Genomic DNA, 23,470 nt, shown 5'->3' on the forward strand with positions numbered 1-23,470 from the left:
GAGGATGTGTATTGTGTATCTGCCGTTGATGACTGGTTTCAGATAGCATATAGATAGCTCCTGGTGTAGGCCTCAGACCATTTCTTCCAAAGCAAAAAGGCAAAGGTGGGATGTTCCCATACTTAGAATTCACTTTATAAATACTTACTTAGCAACAGTACCTGTTTTATCCATGCCTTCTCAAAGTCTCTTCTCCCTATTCCTTTAAAAAAAAGTCACAGCTACAATTGCCAGATAAAGAAATAAACATTTTATCGTGCATCTCAGACTACGCCATGGGGATGTCACAATGCCAAGGAGCCTCATATAAAAACTGGAGGATGGGGTGGGGCAGCAGAGTAGGGTAGCAGCATCCAGAGCTGGTTTACCAAGCCCTGGCCTTGGAGGAATACCACTTTTGCCTTGTGACAAGAACAGTGGAGAGTGGTTCAGGTAGGATGCGGACCTTCTGGCCAGTTTCCTGGGTCCTTTGTGGCCCCAGTGTGTTGAGCTATATCAGCCCTCTGCCAGATCTTTGTATTTGAGACAGTTTGGAGCTGGACAAGTCCAACGAAGCTCTTTTTCTGTGGCTGTGGAATCCTTTGGCCTTGGCAGTGGTTCGAGCCTGTGGTCTGATTCACCTGGTAACAGCCTGCAGAACCCTGGGAGGATCATCTTAGGGGAGCTAAATACCCTCCTTCTTGGGATAGTGTCCATCAAACAAGTAAGCAGTCTGGACCCAACTGCCCCTGGATGGAGTTCCTGGCTCAGCATTCTCTGAAGGGACAGCTCCCCTGCTTTCTTTGTCTGGGCCCGGCCTTGGAGGGGGCCATATCTTCCCTGGTTCTGAACTACCAGAGGAGCAGTGGGCCCAGCTGGGCAGCTGTGGGGACCCTTGGTCAGCTCAGCTTTCGTCCACATCAGAGACAGCCTGCCCAAGATTATCCCTGCATTTGAATGTGGTTCCAGCATCTCACTTGGTTTTGGCTGCCTCTTCAGATGGACAGTGAGCAGAGACCTTGGATGGGGGCCAAGGGTGTTGACCCTCTTGGTGAGGGAGTCAATGCTAGGAGGCACAAACCACAGGCTCAGAGGAGAGTTTGTACAGGCCCGAGCCCATTTTCGGAAGCCTGGATTTTGCATTCACACCATCCAATAGCAAAGGGCTTGGGATTTCAGAGTCCCCAAGGGGATCTCAGAGCTGAAGACATCAAACCTGGAGACCTGGACATGGGAGCAACTTGGAGACCATGCTGGGAAGTTCCTCTGAGTATTGGTCACCCAACTGAGAAGCAGTTGGGTCTGTGTGTGTCCTGTGTACTAAACACTTGGTAGGTTCTTAAAAGTTTGACTAGTGCATTGGGCCAGGCACCAGCTACTGATGTCCCTTGGGAATCTTTTGTCCTTATCCATATTCAAGGCCTCCGAAACCTTAAGTCTTGGATGTGGGGGTGCCTCAGATTCTGAGAACTCATTAATCAGCCTTTAACTGTTCCCCTTCTTGCCTCAGCCACTTAGCCCTCTGCAACCATATGGGTTCCAGCCCAGCCTGTGGCCTCTGGCTCCTACTGCCTCTCTGTACCCATTGCTCAGGCCCAAGGAGACCTGTCATATCTCTGTCTTTGGATACAGGGGCTAAGGACTGACTCTGCCTCTGCTAAGGTCTTGTGAGGCTGAGGCTGACCGGCATGACTACCTGCTGTAAAGAGGGTGTGTGCCTCTGTATTTGTTCCCAGGATAGCTGTGGTCACCAAGGGAGATAGATATCCCAGGACAGGGCCTGGTGCATAGTGTTTGTTCAATAAATTTTGTTAAGTGAGTGAGATACCGCAGGGTGGGATCTCTGCACAGCCCTTCCCTGTCTCTGTGTGACATTTCCATACTCAGCATCACAGAGGTTAGCACTGTGAGGGTGACTCACATGGGGATGTGACTTGCTAGGCCCAAGCTAGGATCTGATCCAGGATGACAGCCCTATCCTGCCTAGGAGGGCCTAGGAGGAGCAGTTTCCCTTTCCAAGGAGGAGACTGCTGGAGGAGGGCCTCGGGTGGGCTTCTTTTCCCACTTCACGTGTGTGCCTACCTGGAATCTAGCTGCTCATGGGAGGGCTAAGAGGAGCCCTGAGCCTTGGACCTGGTACCTGTCCATTCCCTTTCTAGGGATTTTAAGAGTCAGGGTTCCCAGGCTCAGATCACCAGTGGTCCCCATGTATGTGTGGGGTGCAGAGGTGCAAGTTCCTTTATTGCCGGTGATAGAAATTCCACCAAGATGGAACCTGCTGTCCCTGCCATAGGGCCACCTGTTTCCCTGGATGGTGGGTCAGTCACTCCTTGTTACCCACTGTTTAGTCTACATGTAGAAAAATAGACACAACAGCTGAGTAGTCAGCAGTGGTCAGTGTGGACAGCCCGAGGCATAAACAAAGTCCCTTTGGTCAGTGGCAGCCACACGTAAAGGCTCAGGCTTGGGGAGCCCCTTGGTGGTGCCCTTGGGGTTGCCTGCCTATTTTTGGCAATAAATAACTTGAGGACCCGAAAACCAAACCAAACAAACAAACAAAAAAAATACAACCAGTATCTCTTAGGGTAGGTGGTGGGAGACTGTTTAAATTATTGGCCTTCCCCGGGCCACGCAGGTGGTGCTGGGCACTGCTGGGCACATCACCGGCATGTGTGCATCTCCACGAGCCGCTGGCACTGTCGGCACTTGACGAAGCAGCACCAGTGGAACCTGCAGCCACAGCGCTCGGCCAACTCCACCTGTGCTGTATGGAAGCCACGGCCGCAACACAGCAGCTCGCAGCCATCAATGGCCTTGGATGTCTTGTTGCACGTGCGGCCTCTCGTGCCCAGCACACCACTGCGTATGTCCTGCTCACAGAAGTCTGGACTGGGCTCCAGGTACACCAGGTCCTCATCCGTATGTGGCTTGAACTGTGCATTTCGTGGCACCAGTGCCCGGGAGGAGCCCACACGACGTGGCTCCACCTCTGTGGCACCATCAAACTTCTCCTTTAGTGCGTGGCCCACCTGGCGGAAGGGCGGCACAGCTCGCCAGCACGTCTTTACCTCACAGGAGCCCGACACCCCGTGGCACTTGCACTCCACCCGCATGTGTGTCAAGATGGCCTGTCAGGGAGGAGGCAAGAGGGATGGTCAGGGACGTAGAGGTAGGGGAGGGACCTCTGGGGACCAATACACGGACATACTGCATAACAGGACCCCAAGGCTGATGCAGAATCAAGGGGTTCACTGTCGTGCCTCCTTTGTATAAACACCTGCTGGGTGCTGCACTGAGCTGCCAAGCAGTGCTGAGGACAGACCAAGGAGGTGTCCCTGTACTTGAGGCACCTGGAGTTGCTGGAGCCCACAGTGAAGGGCAGTATTCTAGGAAGCATCTGAGTGACAGGTGACATGATGGAAGCACAGTGCTGTGCTAAGTCTCCAGAGCCTTTGGGAAGTCAGATGGTGTCAGGTGTGTGGGTGGACATGAGGGTGCAGTCCTGAGGCACGACTGGGTCCATGCAGATAGGTATGAACAAGGCCACTTACACTGCTGTATGACACCTACTCCCCCCACTCCCAGCCCTTGGCCTACGGAGGTGCCTGGTGACGTGAGCCTTCCCAGAGTAGCTGTAGGGCTATTTTAGGGACTCTGCCCATGCAGTCCTACCCCAGTGCCAATGGGATGGGTGCCACTCTACCTTCCTGCCGGCCTCGTTGTTGTGAAGGTTCATGAGCGCCCTGCTCGAAGAGGCCCCCTTGCTTCTCTCCCGTACATCCACAAAGGACTGTGAGAAGGCTACGCCATAGGCGATGTTGTCCGAGCATCCTGACCACTGGAAGCCTGGTGTATGGAGGGCATAGAGAGTGCTGGGATGAGTTTGGGCCTGGGCTTAGGCCCCTGCTCTCCCCTTGGAACATCTGTGCTTACCCTGTGGACTGACCCCATGCACTGTCCGGTCACAGCCACACTTTTCCAGCTCTCCACTGCTGCACGCCCTTGTTACCGCAAAGGCCACACCTGCTGAAGAGATGGCGTACACAAAGGCCGCCTCCCGAGTCCCTGTGCGAGGCAGAGGGAGAGAAGGGCTAGGCCCTAGGGCACCACATCTGCACTTTCTTTGCATAAAGAAAGAGGTGTAAGACAGCTGCCGAATGCTGGATGCCAAGGAGGGGCAAGGCAGGTGGAAAGCCCACATGCCAGGCACACAGTAGGTTCTTGTCACCAGTCACTGAACCCCCTTCACACGTGAGGACCAGTGAGGCAGGAGCTATGGTCATCCCCATTTTACAGAGGCCTGCCAGCTTGTCACAGCACGTGGCAGAACCAGCAGACAGCCTGGCTTCAGGGCCCAATCGTTCAGCTGTTCTCACAAACTCCTCCAGAAGGCAAGTGATAGTCGTGTGATTCTGTGACAGTCTGGGGAAGTGTTGACTACAGCTCCGTGAAGGGGCACAGCCGCACTGCCACTCCAGCTCTGCCTTGTGGTTGTTGAATTATTCACCAGGCTTTAAGTTCCCCCACTTGTGACCCTGACTGAGCTCTTTCTCTGAGGTGGGGCCTCCTGCTTCCTTGAGACTTGAAGAACAAACTATAGTATTGGCAGCTCCTAGCACTGAGCCCCTCTTGCTGACTGGGAGTGGGGGTTGCAGTGGGTTGTACATAAGTCCTCTGCCCCTGCCAGCTTGATCTGTCCCCAGTGTCTAGAGACTAGCCAACAGGTTCCTGGAGGGGAAGTTTCTCGTCCCCGTCCCACAGCCAGGAGGTGATGGTAGCAGGCCTCTGCAACACAGGTCTGCCGGCCTCTGCAGTGGTTGTATCTCCTGCCCACGGCTGCTCAGCAATTCTATTTTGGTGCCGGCCCTCCTCCCTTGCCTGAATGGATGTTTTTATCCTCCTAGGAACTGTGCCTGGGAGTGTAGCTTCTGTAGAGTCTCTTTCTCAGGGTGAGCTGGGGCAGTATGTGAGCAGAGCGCGCATGCTGGCTGGGTGTGTGACCAGACAGCGGGTCTTGCTCCTGTCCGAGACCCTGTGAAGGCCTCTGTGTGCTGTGACTGTCCTTCTGTCTCTTGATGTAGGGTCTGTGTCCACAAGAGTGGTGGGGGCAGGCTTTGGCCCCATGGTTGGCAATTACCTCTGTGACACCCAGGCTTGTGCTCCCAGCTGCCCTGGGGAGCAGTCACCATGGTCAGATGAGAACAGTCCCCTCCACTGTGCTCGTCTGTGGACAGAGGCAGCCCAGCCTGGGCTCTGGAGTAGGAGGCAGCTCAGCCCCCAACACTCGGGACACCCTGTTCTCGGTGCAGTCCTGAAGCAGGGAGTACCACCCACCATTCCTTTCCACTGCCCAATCTCTGCTTGGCCATTTTGGGCCTGCACAGAGGGGCTTGGCTGGAGCAATGGAGCCTCGACAGTCTGGGATGGAATCTTCTCCAAGCTAATTGAGGTTAATAGCAGGCTCATGTTGGTTGGTTTTATGCTGTGGCCGCCCAAAGAGAGACAACTTCAGTTTCTGGTATTTCTGGTATTTCCAGGCCTGAACCAGCACAAATCTTTGCCCCAAAGACCAAGGGGGAAGGGAAGTCCCAGGAGGTAAGGCTGATGGGACTGGTGGGTGACTTTAACCCTCTGCCCTTGGATGCCCTATGCTCCTTTAGCTGCTTGGGAAGTCCTTGCCCACTTCTGGCTTCCACTCACCTCTGCCCCCTAGTGCCAGTGGTCTTGGGGTTACTAGTCTCCCTGTGGGGTTGCTCAGGAGACCACTGCCTCTGTCTTTAAACATCTGTCTGCTTGGACTGAGGTCACCATAATGTCTTCATTTTCCGAGTGACTGAGGAAGAGGCTCTCCGAGACCATAATAACCAAAGCTCTAGCTCACAGACAGTCTACTGTGTGCAGGCCTCGACTGAGCACTCAGCCCATTAGTTGAGGTGTTTCCCCCCAATTCGATAGGAATGGATACGCGTCCTCACCTTACACAGAGAAGCGAGGCACTGAGCCACTGGTGTTACCCAGCTAGGATGTGGAGTAGCCAGAACTCATCCTTTTCTTACTGACCTTGGGTTCCAGCCATTTGACTAGTAGTATGTATAGCTTTCCAGGTACTCAGGCTGGAGCCTCGGTTTCTGGTGGAAGACATTGCAGGTCCCAATTTCCTCAAAAGTGCATTGAGGTGGGTCTGGGAGTGTTGTGGTGGTGTGTCCTGGGGAGGTGGTGGATACCTCACCCTGATCACGCTGTAGCTGCAGGAGGGAGACATCTTTGCCTGCTCCCCTGCTTGGGCCAGGGGAGAGCATAACTCTATAGTGCCCACCCTGCTGTCTTCTTCCCTCTCTCCCCTGCCGTCTGCCCTTCCCACACCCAAGACTTCCTTCTGCTGCTTTTCTTCCCAGACTACCCCAAGTTTTGGCCCCACGGGTCTGGCCTCAATGCCATCTTTTCTGAGGGGCAAATGCTGCCTGGGGCTGGGGATTTAAAGCAATCATATAGGTCCAATAGCCATTATTTCTGAGGACCCCTGTAGAAAGGGGACTTTCCGTGTACTGACCAGGACTCAGCAATCTTAGATTGATCCCTTGAAAACATAAGGCTTGTCAGGGTTCTGCAGCAGCAAATGGCAGAATGGGAGCTGGAGTGGAGCCTGCCTGACTCAAGGCCTGAGAGCACGTCACGGTGACATCTCTCCAGATGGTGGGAGGGAAGCCAACCCAGCAGAAAGGAGCTGGAACTGAGGAAGAACTGGCTGAGGTTGAGCTGGGTTGGCGGGGAGGCCCTGGGTGTGGTGACCTTTGGGCACGAGGTAGGTGTCCCGATGGAGGCCAGGGAATGGGCACAGCTCCATCGTTGCCCTATGTACACTCCAGATATCTCAGCAGGTGGGCCCTCGGTCTGTCCCCACTTTCTAGGAAGGACATTGAGTTATAGAGAGGGCACGGACCTTGCCCAAGTTCTCAAAGCTGGCAGGACTTCCATCTGGGTCATCACCACCCTTGGCTCCCTCAGACTTCTCAGCTGTGACTTGGGAATGACATAGACTCAGAGCTGTGTGAGGATGATCTAGGCTGGATAGCACAGGATAGGCCAACACACAACACTCCTTTCTTCACTGGCCACCGTCTGGACCCAAAGGGGGATCTTTTCTATCCCCTTATATTCCTGAGGTCACTTCCCTAACCAGGAAACTCATGAATGTGGACACCTGCTGAGTCCCCCTCCTGAGACTGGGGCAAGAGGCCTTCCAGACTGGTTGTCACTGCTGAAGTGACTGAGGTCCCTGTGAGGCTTGCAGGTCAGGGACTGTATGAAGTAGTTACTGCACAAACCACTGAATGTCAGCAACAGCCCTGAGAGTTAAGCATGAGACAGGTAAGGACCTGGAGGAATGAAGTCACCTCCCTAAGTTTGCCTGTCTCTGCTGTCCTTCAATTCATGGGCCTCTAAAGCCAGTCCTGTGTTCCCAGCAGTGAGTCCCTTTCCCCCTGGCTCTGCAGAGACTGACCAGGTAAGTGCGTTCCAAGATGAGTTTCACTAGTGAAGAAAACCAGATACAAAGTGGAGGAAGGTGGGTGTTTGCGATGAGCTCAGACTTATCCCCCAAACATGGCTGGTGTCTGCCTGTTGTGACTGGCCTGGTATTAGGATGCCTTGATTTAGGCCCAAGGGGACAGGATGCTTGTTCAGGCCACTCGGACTTTAGAGCTCCAGAACAGTTTCCATTTGGCCTGGCAGGGTTCTTGTATTCCCATAACTTGCTGATAGGGCTAGTCCCTTCCTTGGCTCCTGCCCCCAGATGGGAAAGGCAGACTATTCCACAGGGTCCTGAGGTCCCTCCTAGCTTCAGGCTGGCACTCACCGATCATGTCCTCCCTTTCCTTGTCTTGATGAGCTGCCCATCACTAGCTGACACTACTGACTCCTCCATGCCAGGTTTGGGGGTATGCTAGGAGGCAGGCACTTGAGCCACCGCTGTTGCTTGGGGATGCAGTGGTGGTGAAGGGGGTGTGGGCGGGGAGTTGTTAGACTTCAGTGTGAAGGTATAAAGAAGCAGTGTGAGCTCACATGTTTCCCATAAAAAAGTATATCTAGATACATAGTAGAGAATCAGCTATATTAAAGGATCCAGTGACTCTAATAGTGAATACCTAGGAATTGCATCCTGCAACTTGTATTTTTTTATAAACATGGAATCATATCAAAACAAAAAATGTAAAATATACCCCCTTTAAAGAATGTAGAGCCTGGTTTAGGCCTGTAAGTCATCCCAGCACTTGGGAGGCAGTGGCAGAAGTTCAAGTTCAAGGCCAGCCTGGGCTACATAGCAAGTTCAAGGCTAGTCTGCCTGCGTTACCTAACAATATCTTCAAAGAAACAACACTACAGAGGCATAAATCCCAGAGGGATGGACTGGGGCAGAAGGAAGGAGGGGCTAGGTGGGGGCTGCTTAGCTGGTAGAGAAATGGTTGGGCATTTTGGGGAGGACACAGCATATGTGACTGTCATAAGAAGCACACTGATTTATCTGTCAGTCTCTCTAGAGTAGTAGTTCTCACCCTGTGGGTTGTGACCCTTTTGGGGTCACCTATCATATCTTGCATATCAGATATTTACATTATAATTCATAACAGTAGCAATATTATAGTTATGAAGTAGCAATGAAATCATTTTATGGGTGGGGTTATCACAACATGAGGAACTGTGTTAAAGGGTCGCAGCGTTGGGAAGGATGAGGACCCTTGCTCTAGAGGACACATCCACAGTGTGAGGGGGCTTCCGGAGAGCAGTACCATGCCTGGGCAGCAGTGCCATCCCTGCCGTGAGACTTCACCACTGGACTGCTCATTGGGCATCTGTCTCTTTCTCAGAACAGCACAGTTCAGCAATGCCAAGTGTGCTCATGCCTGCCAGCCCCTGCCAGCTCTCAGGAGAATGGCTTCCAAATTTCAATCACAGTTGGTTTCCAACAGCATCCAAATGCTTTGCCACGAGCCTAGCAGCCGGGACTGGCCAGGCCCACAGGTGCCAAGACAAAGGTTGGCCCAGGCAACCTCTTCCTGCAGCTCGAGCGACTCAAAGAGCCCCGTTGACTTGCTGTCAGCCGTGTCAGCTCTGTGCTCAGGAGGTGGAGAGGCAGCTGGCTTTGAGCATTCCCACTGAGGACAGCGATTTGACCTCAGTGCCTCAAGGAACCTTCCAGTTCCACAGAACCTCTCTGCTGGGCCCTCGCTCACCTGCATTTAGCTTAATGCCCTCTCACATTACCCGTCTCAGCTGGGGCCTGATCTCCTTGGGAAAACCTTTCCGAGCACCCAGTATTAGCCAGGGGAGACCTCCAGTTTCCTCTCCCGTTGTTCTTGTGTTTATTGGCTGTGACGATGCAGAGCCCGCCTGGGCACACATTCAGACCCTGCCATTCTCTGGTTCTGTGACCCCCGGCAAATCACTTAACTGCCTTGTGCCTCCAGTTCTGTACTTGCCACACAGACACCCGACTCAGAGGCAGATGAGTTAGATGTAGTGTGTCCTACAGCCCTTAAAACAGTGCCTGGCCCATGGTCAGTGCTGCAGGTGTGGGAGCTGCCTCTGTTGTGCAGCTGCGGACAATCTGGTCCCTGCTGGACTGTGAGCCCAAGGACAGAAGCCTGTCACACGCGGAAGCTCACAGATGCGTTCCAGGACTCGAGGCCAGACGCAAAGGTGAAGTCTGACTCTGTTCCTGCCCTTTGAAGAGCCTGGGCAGGTCAGTCCCGTCCCTTTGCTGAGCCTCAGTTTCTCCCGCTGGAAATAAGGGCCAGCTTACTGGACCAGCTCCACTTTAGAGTGCTTTGTGGACCACAGACCACTGCCTCGCCTCCCCTGGGTCATCCCCCTATCTAGTGGCCTCAGTCGCATTCTTTATTTCCTTGCTCAGGCCCTGGGCTGCTTCTGCCCCTTAACCCTTTAGATGTGCCTGGCCCTAGAAGTGTCATTCCCCAGACCACCCCCAGAATGCCCTTCTCACCTTGCGTCACCACCTTCCCGAAGACAGGCAGGGAGTCCAGCGTGGAGCAGTTCCAGCGCCGATTCCGGAACTGGTATTGGCACTCCTCGATGGCCAGCTGGGCGCCACGGCGCACTGAGTCCATCACCTCTAGGTTCCGCTTGCACATCTGCACCTGCCTCTGGATCAGACCTTTGAGCTTCTCGCACGTCTCCTCTTCGGAGATGCTTCCCACCGATGACAGCTTGGCCAGGTACCTGGGGGCAGGGGTTGGATGTGATGCACAGCTATCCTGATGCCCGCTCTTCTCTCCCTGTACTCAGAGCTCTTGGGGGCCGCCTCATCTCCTGGTCTGGGGACCAGCCTGCCTCCCCCAGCTCTCGGACCAGTGGTAAGTATGTGAAGCCTGACGTGGGGCTTGAAGCAAAGAGCAGGAACTTGTCCTGTTTACTGAATGAGCGAGTGACCGAATAGGAAAGCGCACAGAAAGTCTTATATTGGGAGGTTATACCATCAGGATGAGGGTTAAGTTTTATGGAGCCTAGTTAGACCTGGGTAAAGCACTTTGCATTATTTCATTTAGTCCTCTCAGCAAGTCAGAGTCTTCATTTTTCAAAACATTGGTTGATTGTGTGTGTAAGAGTGTGTATATGAGTAGATGTGTGTATAAGTGTGTGTGTGTATGTGTGTTGTGCATGTGCACACTTGTATGCACATCCCTGTAAGGTTAGAGGTTGCCTTTGGGTGTTCCTAAGGAGCTAGCCACCCTTTCAACTTTTCCAGCTTTTTTACATAGCCAAGGAGAACTTGGATCACCGGATCCTCCTGCGCCCACCTCTCCCATTACAGGCATGCAGCATCATACCTGGCTTGCATGCTGCTGGAGCCTTTCATGCATGCCAGGCAGATCCTCTACCAACCGAGTCACATCCCCAGCTTGAGCCCCCATTTAAAAGTGAAGAAAGTTGAGGCAAAGGGAAGTTGTTGCCTTGTGTCCAAGGTCCGCAGCTGCTGAGGGGTAGAGCTTGGTTCTGTGTGACTTTAGAGACTGAGAGCTTGGGCAGCAGCTGCTGGGAATGAGGTTCGCTCAAACAAAGCCTGCTGGGGGAGGTGTAATCTGGGCCTCTCTGTCCCTAGAGATGTGCAAGTAGCATCCGAGTTTTGCTGGAGTCCCAGGAGGCCCAGCCCAAGATGTCTCTGTCTACACCGCGCTCTTGGCTCCCAGAGGACCCCCGCCCCTGAGGCATTATGGCTGTATGGTTGAGTCTAACTTTCCTTATCCATACTGGAGTCATGGCTTCTAGTCCAGGCAAGGTCTGCTAATGCACCTCACTCAGCTGGGTGCATCTCAGGAGTGGGCCAAAGGAGATGGGGAGTCTCAAAGCCAAACTGACCACCCTCCCTTGGCATTCACTCCTGGTCTCCCAGGGCCCCTTTCAGCTCTCACAGCGTCTCTAACAGGCCTGGCTTTTTACATGTGTTCTGGGACTCAAACTCAGGTTCTCATGCTCGCTCAGTCTGCTCTTTGCTGACTGAGCTATCTCCCTAGGTGCTGGGTGTGCACGGACTAGCAGCCCTCTGGCCAATCCGTGCAGGAACCTGAGTCTCTTGGAAAGAAGAGAGGGTGGGAGAAAGGAAAGGAAAGGGGTAAGGGTCAGGAGAAGGGAACATCTGGAAGTGGCAAACCTGGCTTCAGCCCTGCCTGGGTGCTCCTTGCTTCCCTTGCCATGTGAAGGGGGGGGTCTCCTACGGAACCACACCCTTAAGTCACTCTTGGCCTGCAGGGGGCGCCAAGAGCTCAGCTACTGGCGGTGGGCCAGGACTCTGTTCGGGAGGCCACTGTGTCCTTCCTTGAAGGGTCAAGAAGTTGAACCTACCACTGAATATTTTCCTGTCCCCATTCAAGCCAGGACTCTCAGAGAGGGGTGGAGACCCCATTCTCTCCAAGATTTGGGGGCACATATCTTGTCTAACCTTATCTAGACCTCTTTTCCCCCTCCCTTTAGCTAAGCAGGTCAAGTCTGGCTGGATTGGGCCCTGCCTCATAGCTGATGAAGGGAGGCATTCAGGGGCTGACGTCTCCAGCCACAAGGAATAGGCAGCGAGGTCTGGGTGAGCCATCAGCCCATTGTGATGGGAGGCAAGTCCCCTTCCACTTGGAGCTGGCTATGGGCACAGCGAGCTAGCTGGAAATCTGTGTGAGCCTTCCCACTATCGGAGTTCTCCTTCTGTTGGCAGAAGAGGGCCTGCTGGTCCCATGCCACCAAACAGGAGCGATGGACTCGAGGAACTGAGCATTCCTCCCTTGGGCTCTGAATGTAATAGGGAGACAGGCCGAAATGACAGTGGCAGGGACACTGCCCGGCTGCCATAGCTGTGAGTCACTGGGACAGCGTCCAGGAAGATGATGAGAAACTGCCTCCAGCGGCACCAGTGCCCACCTCCCAGTCCTGCCTTTACTTGACACAACAGCTGCCCCTCCCATGTATAGAAGGCCTTGCCATCTCTGCTCCTGCTTTCTGAGACCCCAGGGGTTTGTCTGGCAAGTGCCCGAGCTGGCATAGGCCAAAGAGGGTTGGCACTCCAGTCCTCGGTAGCCTTGGCCTGTCCTCATTCTGCTCGCTTGTCCTGGAGCCTGGCTGGTACCTGACCTCACTTCACAGATGAATCAAGCAAACTGAGGCGGAGTGTCTAGCAGCAAACAGCTCTGGGCTCTCAGCTCTCCCCTGTCTCTGGCTGCGGATTTGCCCCACTGGACAGCAGGAGAGCTGACTCCTCAGATTGCAGCTCTTTGGGTACGGCACACAGAAGGTATTCAGTAATGTTTGCAGCTCGGCTAGGGGATTTTGTCCTGATGCCCTCCTACCCCCGTGGCAGAGTATATACAGGAAGAACAGGGGTGAAGAGAAGATGGGGGCAGCCTTGTGGTCCCTCCTAGTGCCCTACAGTGGCTCAACCTTTCCCCCAGAGACACGTGTGCCATTCACTGACCCGGGAGCTGGGTCGGGCTCAAATATCGACTGCACAAGCATTTCTGGGAGAGGCAGAGCCAGGCCCTGACGGGTGTCGGCTGCCCCTGGGCCGGCTGTCTAAGGCTGATCATCCCTGCTTTTCCCGGCCTGTTACGCTGCCCCTGTTTAGGCTTCTTCCTGCTGTTGCTGAGCATAGGTTTAGCAATTTGCCACCTGCTGCCCCGGCCACCCAGGACTCCAGCCACGGCCGTGCTATCGATCAGGTTACCCCATCAGTCCAGGGTGCCCCTGCTGCAGCCGCTGGCCAGTTTGTGCCCAGTTTCTCGAATGGGGCCTGTAGGTCTTGCAGGCTCCTCCCAGGAGGCCCTCCCCTCCGTGCCTGCAGCCTGCGAGGAGGAGGAGGCCAGAGGGCCCTGGCCCTGCCAGGGAGATCAGATCCTCTCAGCCACCTGCTGTTTTCATTAGAAACTAAAATTAGCTGGGCTTGTCCCAAGCTTTTCCAGGTTTGCTTGCTTTTTTAAACAAAATATACAAAATCGGAGAGGCTAATCCACACCTCTGTGGCTCTTCCCTGCCACTCCCTGGACTCTAGAGGAGAGGGGCCGGGAAGGAGCGACCATGGTGGGGAGCCAAGCAGGTCAGTGGCACTGGTCCGGGCCCTACCGTGTCCAGGTGGGGGCTGGGACACCAGCCCGGGCCTCTCTGCCCCCTCCCTTTGGCCTCCCTGTCTGCCCAGGCCACATTTAGAGCCTCCTCAGGAGTAGTTGTGCCCTCCATACCAGAGGGGAAGGAGGCCAAGTTGGCAGGAGGGGTACCCGAAGAGAACAGTGTGTAAGCAGGAGCGACTCTCAGCTAGTGGATATAGCTAGGTGGAAGCAGGGGCCACAGCTTCCATCTGGGGCCGTGCTTTTAAGGAATGGAAGGAGTATGCAGCCCCCAGGACCCTTGCTACACAACCAACCACTCAAACCACCCACTGTTTCTTTTTTTCTTCTTCTTCTTTTTTTTAATATTTATTTATTTATTTATTTATTATGTATACAATATTCTGTCTGTGTGTATGCCTGCATGCCAGAAGGGGGCACCAGACCTCATTACAGATGGTTGTGAGCCACCATGTGGTTGCTGGGAATTGAACTCAGGATCTTTGGAAGAGCAGGCAATGCTCTTAACCTCTGAGCCATCTCTCCAGCCCCCACCCACTGTTTCTTTAACCAGTTTGAGTGCCTGCGGTACTGACCACCACTGTGACCCTGTCCCAAGACCCCTGTCTCTTCTCTGGGCAAGCAGTGTGTTTGGGGGTGGGGTAAACAACTCAGGTCAGACTCGTATCTCTGTGTCACTCAAGGCAAGTTAGTGAACATCCAGGAGCCTTGGCCTCAATGTGCTCCTCTGTAAAATGGGGAGATCAGTTGTTCTTACCGTAGGAGATAGAAATGAACTAAACACACCCCAGGTGGAAGCACCAGGAAGCTTCTAACCTCCTCTGTGGCCCTTCCCACCCTCCTCACACTGCACCCTCTGCTGCATCCAGCTGGGCCTGTGGTACTCTGTGCTGGGCTGTCTTTGTTGGGGCCTTCTCCACTCTCATGAAGCCAGGCTCTGGCCTCATTTCAGCCATGCGCCCATAGGGGAATGAATGACGGATCACTTTGGTACGATTCGAACTGTAGATTTTGGAATCTCTAAGTGCATTTGCAGAGACAGAGAACAGGTCCTCAGTGCTTCCAGCTCATCTGTTGGGCACTCCCAGGATCAGGGGTGAAGTGTCGTGTGGAGAAAATGTCTCCACAGGGAGATTAAGATCTGGGGACTCTCTTGTCAAGTGTAAGCTCATGTGTGCCAAGGGAGCGTGGAGACTGTCTGGAGAGAGACATCTGTCACCTGTGTCACCACTTAGGGGTCCATGCTTCTGCATAGCCATGCCACTACAGAGCAGGGTATCCCCTCCCCTGACCCATGCTCTCCAGAAGGCACTAAGCCTTCAAGGCTTGGACTCAAGCTGGTCACTGGGGGCCAGGACTTGAAATGGACTATTCTGGTCCCCAAGCCTGGGAGCTGGCTGCTTAGGCTCCAAAGATGGCCTGGGGCTCCAAGAGTAGGACCACTCAGTGTTATCAGACACTGACCTAAGCAAGGTGGTCTGATTCTTCCCTGGATGGCTCCTTCCAGAGACCTGTACCTACCGCAGGAGAATTGGAGTATTGTTAGGAGTGAAGGATGCTGAGGTAGTGGCTGTCCCTATGGTTACACAGTGTTATCTGTGGTCTCTGTAGCTACTGAAGTCACCAGAAGGAGGTACCACCACTGGCTGGAATCCTGGAGGGCAGTCAGTATGGAATGGCCAGCACCAGAGACACTCCTGGTGTTCTGTCCTGCCTCCCTCCCACCTGACAGGACTCTGAATGCCAAGGCCAACTGAACTAGGCCCCGTGTTTGTTTTCTAAGTTGGAGAGAAATGCTGACCTTCTCTGGGGCCCACACTTCCTCATTTCTAGGATCCCTAACTCCTCTTACCCACGACCCTCAGAAGACTCAGCATGCTAGGCAAGCATTCTACCACTGTGCTATATCCCCCTCCCCCTTTAAAGACAGTGCCGTGTAGCCCAGGCTGGCCCTGAACTCCTGATCCTGCCGCTTCTATCTCTTGAGTGAGCATTTTGCTCCTGAGGGCCCCAAGTCTGTCCTTCTAACTGAGGAGGTTGGTTTCCGCTCCCAATTTCCATACTTCATCTTCCAGAGGAGCAAGGAGCTGACTTGGGGCCAACAGGGAGCCACTAAGATGTGAACCTGGATGGCCCCCTACTCTGCAAGGATGTAAATGTGGTTTTTTTTCTTCTCTCCCTGAGTCAGGTGTCTTCCTGGAGTGACTGGATGTTACGTTTAATGTGCCTCATGACCCTACATTACCTCTAATTTGGCAGCAGAGACTCCCCTCCCTGCAATTCTTCTCCCTATATCCCTAGAGCTCCCCATGGTCCACTGACAACATTGAAATATGGTTCCCAGATGGCTGAAGGATCCTGAAGATAGGGAGTGAGGAGAGATGAGGAAATCCCCAAGGAGAATTTCAGCAGTCAGGGTCCTCCATGATCTAACCCAATCTTGCAGGAGTGGGACTGTGGCTGAACCTCTATTCTTACCCAGCAGGCAGTTGGTCAAACCTGGGTTTCTCCCCTGCCCCAGTTCTCCTTCATCAGCTATGGGACAAGCTTTGGCTGGAGTTCCAGCTTTCCTATGAAAATACTGTAGGCTCTGAGTTTAGCATAGACAGTGCTGATGCCCAACATGTTTTTAAGGGGTGAGCCTACTGCTCCCTTTTATGGTAGCTCAGGGTCCCTGAGGCCTTCCCCAACAGTGATGTCTATGATTCCTCCTTAAATCCGGGGTTGCCAGGGCAGTGAGGCACCCATGACTCAGGAGGGAGTGCTCTGCTATCTCCTGCTTTGGGAGAGAAACTCCTGGGAACTCATCCTAGGATGGGGGGGGGATGGGGGGTGGAATAGAGTCCCTGCAGGTCAGAGGCTCCTCTGGGCATCAGCAATCCCCTGCAGAGAGCAGGTCCCTGCGTGGTTCCCTGTGAGTTATTGGGGTGGGAGAAACCTCCCTATGACAAGGGCAGGGTGTGTCTTTCCCCCTTCCCTCCCCTCTCTCCTACTCTCTGTGAGGACCAAGTCCCTTCCAGGAGCTGTAGGGGTTCTGACTTGGAGGGGAACCTTTAAAACACAGCTTGACTTCCAGTTTGCCAGAAAATGGGGGAGGCAGAGAGGGGCTAGGGAGAAGGGGGACTGGCCGGGGTCACAGCAGGGAGTGAGCTTCCCCTCGGGCTGGCTGAATCACCACTGAAGATGTAGCTCCGGACTCAGAGATAAAACCTGGCAACTCTTGTGGAAATCTGGGAAGCAACTGTGGGTCCTGGCTCAGCTCCGCCTCCCAGCTGCTCGCAGAGCAAACCGGGAGCACCTCTTGCAGGCTAGCTGGGAGCAGAGGGGTGACCGGTGGGGCCAGAGAAGGGTGCTGTCACCCTTGCCAGCAGCTCCCTGATCAATCTATGCCTGGTTGGCTCAGCCCAGAGCCCTTCCTCCCCCAGGAAGGAATGGGGAGGCAGAGGCTTGGTGCAAAGGCTCAGCTTCCTCGAGCGAGCTAGTGCGCCCACAGGGCCGTAGTTGGGCGAGTTTCAACAGGTTTGGGGAGCACTGTCTTGTCAGATGCTTGCTGAGTTGCTCAATGGCTAATCCAGGGTGGAGGGAAGAAAAGTCAAACCCTAGCAGACAGCTGGGTCCCGGCTGCCGCCTGAGCAAACCCCTCAGGCAGAGCCTGGTCCTGCCTCCCCCTGTGTGGAGGGGTGGGAAAGATCGAGGCTAGCGGGGAGGCTCTGCTCTAGCCCTAGGAAGAGCACAGCCTGCAGATCTGCCCCACTGCAGGGCTTTCAGCATCACCTGAGTCCGAGGAAAGTGCAACTGAGCCCTCCCTTTACTGATCCCCTGATGACTGAGCACTCATAGCCTGGCAGGTATGTGCCAGGCATTAGGGGGACACTCAGAGGTCTGTGTGCCATAGCCTTGACCTCGCAAGCATCAGAAGCCATATAATCATGCCACGTGGAGTAGATGGGGGTTGCAGTTACATATATATATATATATATATATATATATATATATATATATATATCAGAACTTGAGATGTGGTCTTGGTTCAGGCCCTGCTTCCTCCATATCTCTAAGGGGGAGCTGGAGCCCACCCACACACCTCTGCTCTGGGAGGGGAGGGAAGAAGTTAGGATAGTGTGTGTAAGGTGCCCGGAACATCCGTTCACCAGGTTGTGCCGGGGGGTGGGGGAGCCCTACCCCACCTGCGGGACTCGGGACTCATTTGATGATGTCTGTAGATACTGGTCACCAGCTGGCACAGGGTGAGGTGTTGCTACTGATTTCTAGGACAGAGGCTTCATATACTGCTAAAGGCCCCAGGGTGTCAAAGACAGACCTATCAAAAAAAATATCCACAATACCATGGCGGGGAGGGTCCGAGTATATAAACTGTAAAGTCTTAGTGTGTGTTAGTGACTGTGACTCACAGTCATGGGAGAGGTTCCAAGGACATGGGCTTTTACTATTTCAGGGGGGAAGGAGGGGGCCAATGAGACATTCCTGGGGGAGACGGGTCATTCTTTACCAGCCAGGAGGGCTGGCTCTACCCATGCCTGGACTGGCGAGTCACACCTCACTTCGCCTGTAGCCTGGGAAGTCATACATCCCTGCTGGGCAAACAGGCATGTGTGAGCTTGGAGCTTGGCTCGGGGAGGCGCACCTGTGAGGACTTGGAGCTAGTAAGGTACTTGACGCCTCCCTTCTATTCCCCCGGTGGCACTGGAGTGTGTTTCCGGTAACAGGCCTCTGGCCAGCAGGATGCCCACAAGCCGGGCTAGATCTCCTGGCTCTGGGAGGCTACTGATGAGCAGGCAGAGGGCAGCCTGGGCTCCCCCATCTAACGTTCTAGGACCCAGACAGCACTGTTCGGGACAGATGGAGCTTGGGAGCGCTGTAAGTATCCAGTCTTTGCATCATCCTATAGACAAAGACACAGTTCTGAGGCTCAGTGACAGCAGTACCCTGCCTCTGGCAGGTGCCAGGGCCCCCATTTCTATTAGCATGCCTGGCTTTGTGCCTTGCATGTCGCACGCATGGGCTTACTCCTCCTGAACTCCACTGAGAGCCATCTGCACCCACGGACATTACTTTACAGATGAGGGGCAAGGCACTAGTCCAGGGTCCTTCAGCAGGGTAGTGGCAGAGCTGGGGTAGAAACCCTGGGCTCTGAACCACTCTGTGGACCCGACTTGGACTACAGTGGGAGGGTCCTTATTTTACTCACTGGGGTTCTGCTAACGTCCCTGCTCAACGCATCACTTTGCTCTTCCCGGGAGAACATACACTAGTACCTCAGTCTTTCTGTCTTCAACTCTGCCTAGTTCTTCCATTTGGGGTTCAGAACAAGCCCAGAGGGAGGAAATAGCCCCCTCAAGGCCACCCAACATGTAGCGTAGAGCTGTAACCGGAACCCCTGGTGTAGCCTTGGTACTGGGGCATGACTCAGACATAGCAGGGCAGTTCCTTGAGGGCCAAGTACAAGCCTTCTACCTTGAACTGTGTACCCCCCCATTCCTTCTTCATTGGTGGGAGCTGCATACGTTGCCACCTACTCTAGATACCAGACATCAGCCTCGTAAACAGCATCCAGCTCCTCTGGGCTTGCCCAGCCTCTGGCTTCGGAGCTTTTCCAGCTCTAGTGCCTGCAGGCAGAGGGCTTGTCCATAAGGCTGATGTCCAGAGACATCAGATAGCACGGACTCTGCAATCAGCTATCAACCCACCCTGGATGGAAGCCTGCCTCTATGTGAGGGAACACCCAGGCCTAGTCCCCGGAGCACACACTGCCAGCTATTTCTTTTGGGGCGAAGCCTGCAGCTTGGCTCATCCCCTTTTTATATTTATTTATTTATTTATTTGTGCATGTGTGCACGTGTGTGGATGTCAGAGGACAACTTGTAGGAGTTGATCCTTTCCTACCATGTGGATTCTAGGGATGGAACTCAGGTTGGTAGGCTTGGCAGCAAGTGTCTTTACCCACTGAGCCATCTCAATGGCCCTTGGCTCACCCTTGAATAGACAGTGTCACCGCCATGCCTGAATGGACAGCAACCAACCCCAAACTGTTGCTTCTGGAGGCTGACTGGGGCTGGACAGCTCTGCCATTTACTAGGTAAGTAGCTCTGGGTGGCCTCTGTGACCCTCAGTCTTCTCATCTGTAAGATGGAGTTCCAGTGCAGTGAGGATTCAGATGGCGCAGTGGGTGATGAGGGTTAGTAAGTCATTCTCCAGTCTGCAGGCCGAGTCCCGCTCTGTGACAGCCACAGCTGCAGCTCCACTCTGCACTGGAGCATGCCCACGGCCCTGCCTATTCCAGCTGTGGCTTCTCCTGTGTTCTTTGACCCAGACCCAAGCTGCTGGGAGGCTAGACTGGGGCACCTGTTTCCCTAGAGGCTGGTGCAGTTTCTGGCTGAGGATGGAGGTGTTTAGATACAAGGCACTGATCCCAGTTTTGGGGGCGTGTGCCTGGGGTCCTCTCCAGTTTGGTAGGATCCTGGGAAGCCCCTTCTTCCTCTCCGAGTTGTGTAAAAAGACCCCTGGCTTGAAGCCCCGGTGGAACAGGAGTGAACTGGGTTGTCTAGAGCCAGGCTGCATGGCAACCGGAGCCATCACAGTTACAGAGAACAGGTTTGCCAACCTCTCCAACCTCAGGCCTCCCCTCTTCACCCACCCCCCACAGTGCAGGCAGGCTCAAGGCTCAAGAACAGAGCTCTGGAATTCCCCATGCTTTGCAAGACCTGAAGCTGAGGCTGCCTCCCCGGCTGGGACCAGGGTGTGGTGGACATGGCTGGAGGCGGGTGGCAATTCTACCTGGGTCAACTTCGGGACAGCCTCAGGCAAGGAGTAATTGATCATTGTCTGGGGAAACTAAAGCATCTGGGTCCAGTCTTCGGCTCCGAGTCTGGTAAGTAGCTCCCTTCCCTGGGCCTCAGTTTCCTCACCTATAAAGGGAGCTAAAGAGCCAGGACCTCCCGATGGCCTTTCTCTGGCAGCTGTCTGTGTTTGCTGCAGGCCTGGCTCACACACTTCAGTTCCCACTTGCTTCTTCAGCTGGTTCGGTAGTGCTTGGTGCTGGGCAGCTCAGACCCCCTTCGATTTCCCCCTGATGTTCACGTTTTTTTTACAGCCACCCATCTCTAAGAGGCAGCTCCTTCAAGTCCAAAGTAGTTCCTTTCCTGCAATCCAGATCTGCAACCCAGTCCTCACTTGGGGGGGGGGGTGGTGATGTGTGGAGCACAGTCCGTAAGAAGTGGAGGGGGCGGTGGCTGTGCCCTGGTTTCTGTCCACTCTGCCACTGCCCCTCAAGTGTTAATCAAATTAAGACTCCAAGAAAAACAAAGGCTCTGCAGCCACTTTGGGCCTTGGAGTCGCTAGCTCTCTGAACAGCTGGGAGAATTCCACATCACCTCAATCTCCCAAGCTCTGGGTGGCTCTGACCCCAACGGACACACTCCTTTCCAGTCTACAGGGCCCTGGCTGGCCACAATGACCTCATAGCAACAGCCATTGGACACTCGGGGCGATTTCATGGGAGATATTTGTTCTTTGGTCTTGATGCAGAGAGAATTTTTCCTTTCCCACTGTCTCCATGGAAACCCCAGCTACACTGTTGGCTATCCCCCCCTTCCCACCTCATGCTTTTCAGATCAATACTGGAGCTTGGCTCCCCACCGGCTGCCCACAGTGGAAGGCGGCAGCGCTCTGAGCAGGAGAAGCTGGGGGCCAGGGTTAAGCCAGGGCCATGGGGAAGTGTCACTGAGGAGGGATGAAGGAGCCTAAGGTCTAGTTCCTTATTCTCTTAGTCACTAGCTCCTCTTTCCCAGGGATCCTCCGGAGCACCCAGTCAAGGAAAAACACACAGGTCACCAGCGGTTACCACCCCCTTCCTTCTTAGGCAAGACCCTTAGAGGTGGATGGGGGCTGTTGCCTTCTTTATTAAAGGTTGGGAGAAGTTTCTTCTTGCCTAAGGGAAACAGTGAGGTCCTGTCAGAGCCAGCCTGCGGGCTCTCAGAGGCTCGGCGTCCCGGTCCTCGCCTTCTACGCCTGGCTCCCGCCCCCCAAGCAGAAACAGGTCCCTGCACGCCTCCAACCCAGTCCGCAGCGCGGCGCGGCTCAGCGCGGGGAGCTCGCGACTAGACTCCTTGGGATTAACCTGCTATTATGCTCGGGACTCCTTCCCTGCAGTGGGCTTCCTCGCGACTTGTCTGCGTGCCGGATTGCTTCCCACACCGGTCCGGGGACACCGCCCCGCGCTCGCACCCTCTTGCGACTTCGAGCACTCAGGGCCGCCTCCGGGTGCATACACGCTGCCAGCCAGCCTTGCTGCCCCGAGTCAGGAAGGAATTCTGACCCGGGGCAGCAGGGGTCCCGGGACCTCCAGAGGGAAGCCCGGATAGTGGTGGTGGCCAGCAGAACAAACCAGCGGGAGCGCGAGCCTTGGGTCCCGCGGCCGAGACACCTGCCGGGAGCCCCCTGTGCCCGCTGCCCCAGGGTCCGCCCCACCCGCCCGGTCCCCCGTCGGACTTACAGCCAGTTGCTCGCGGCGGCAGAGAACACGGCGAAGACGAGGAGTCGCAGCGACCGCAGGCAAGAGCGGGGGCTCATGGTGTCTCGGGCGCCCGGCCCCGGGCAGCGTCAGTGAGGTTCCCGTCGGGGCGGCAGGTGGGCGCCGCGCGGACGGGCTGGGGCGCCGGGCCGGGGCGCGCGGCGGGGCTCAGCCTCCCAGCAGCCGGCCGCGCCGCCCGCTGCTGCGCCCGCTGCCCGGCGGACCCGACTGTCAGCGCCGCCCCAGAGCCGGGATGCGGCGGCAGCGGCGGAGGCGGGCGGGCGGCCGGCGGGGCGGGCCGGGGGCGGGCCGAGGATGGGGTTACCTGGGCGGGTCCAGCGGCGCGGGACACCCCCCTCCCAATGGGGGCGGGCCTGAGCCCGCGGGACTGGGCTTCTCCTGGGGGGCCTCCCCGGCCCGGCGCCCGGGCGCTCTCGGAGCCCCAGCCCGCTGCAGGCACGCCTGGCCGCACGCCGCCCAGTTGGGCCGAGCTAGAGGCGCGGCGACCCAGCTGCTGGGTCCCCGCCAGGGGCCTTAGGGACGGGCGGGCACAGCTCCCCCAGCCCGCCGCTGCGGGCACTGCAGCGCCGCCCTAGCCGCGCCCCGCGGCCCCCCGCCGGCGCCTGGGTGCCGGGATCCCCGGTCGACCCCGGCGGAGCCACCCGAGCGCGGCTGCCACTCGCGCGCACCCAGGCGCTAGCGCTCCGGGCGCACCATGCTGCGGTGCCGCCCGGCTGTCCCCGGCGCACCCCTCCCGGCCCTCAGGCCCCCGCGTTCTGCGGTCCGGCCCCTCCCTAGCGCTCACCTCCCTCTAGCCTTCCCGGAGCTGGACAGGGGCCTCTCTGCTTCGGGCAGTTTGGGACAGTGGCCTGAGACTCCGGGAATCCGAAACCTCGCTTCTGGATCGCCCTGGGTTCTGGCGCGCTCAAGGCAGCAAGGTCTTGAGTGAACCCCTCGCCTTTCTGAGTGGACCTTCCACTTAGGGACGGGAAGGCTGCGGAGGTCTCCTTTTAGTACAGGAACCAATCCCAGCTTTGTGCTTGGGTTTCTGTGCGCTTCTTTTATTTCTTCTTCCACACCAGGCAGATTCAGCCTGGTGTCTGGCACAGAGTGAGTGGGTGCCACGTTTGTGGAATGAATGGATCGAGTGGAGTTATTGCTTAAAAACCTATGCCTGGCTGAAATAGAAGTTCAATTCTGTATTAATAGTTACCTGCCATGACTGGGCCACACCCTCTCCAGGTCACTAATAAAGTCCAGGCTCCTCTGGCCCTGCCAGGGGCTATATCCCACGAGCTAAAGGAACCCCCTGTCTAAACAGGGATCCAAATGCCCAGAGACCCTG

The 23,470-nt window shown here is 55.4% G+C and overlaps 1 protein-coding gene across 1 annotated transcript; it reads right to left on the reverse strand.

Annotated features, from left to right (window-relative positions):
* Positions 1–238: 238 nt before the first annotated feature.
* Wnt4 (Wnt family member 4) lies at positions 239–22,397 on the reverse strand. Its single transcript, XM_057785544.1, has 5 exons — positions 22,108–22,397; positions 9,980–10,215; positions 3,913–4,044; positions 3,683–3,825; positions 239–3,107 (listed from the first exon to the last, which is right to left on the reverse strand). Exons 1-5 carry the CDS (start codon positions 22,182–22,184, stop codon positions 2,640–2,642), a joined length of 1,056 nt encoding a protein of 351 aa, XP_057641527.1. The 5' UTR covers positions 22,185–22,397; the 3' UTR covers positions 239–2,639.
* Between the last annotated feature and the right edge of the window lie 1,073 nt (positions 22,398–23,470).

Source organism: Chionomys nivalis, chromosome 11 (genome assembly GCF_950005125.1).
Source record: "Chionomys nivalis chromosome 11, mChiNiv1.1, whole genome shotgun sequence".
Lineage (NCBI taxonomy): Eukaryota > Metazoa > Chordata > Mammalia > Rodentia > Cricetidae > Chionomys > Chionomys nivalis.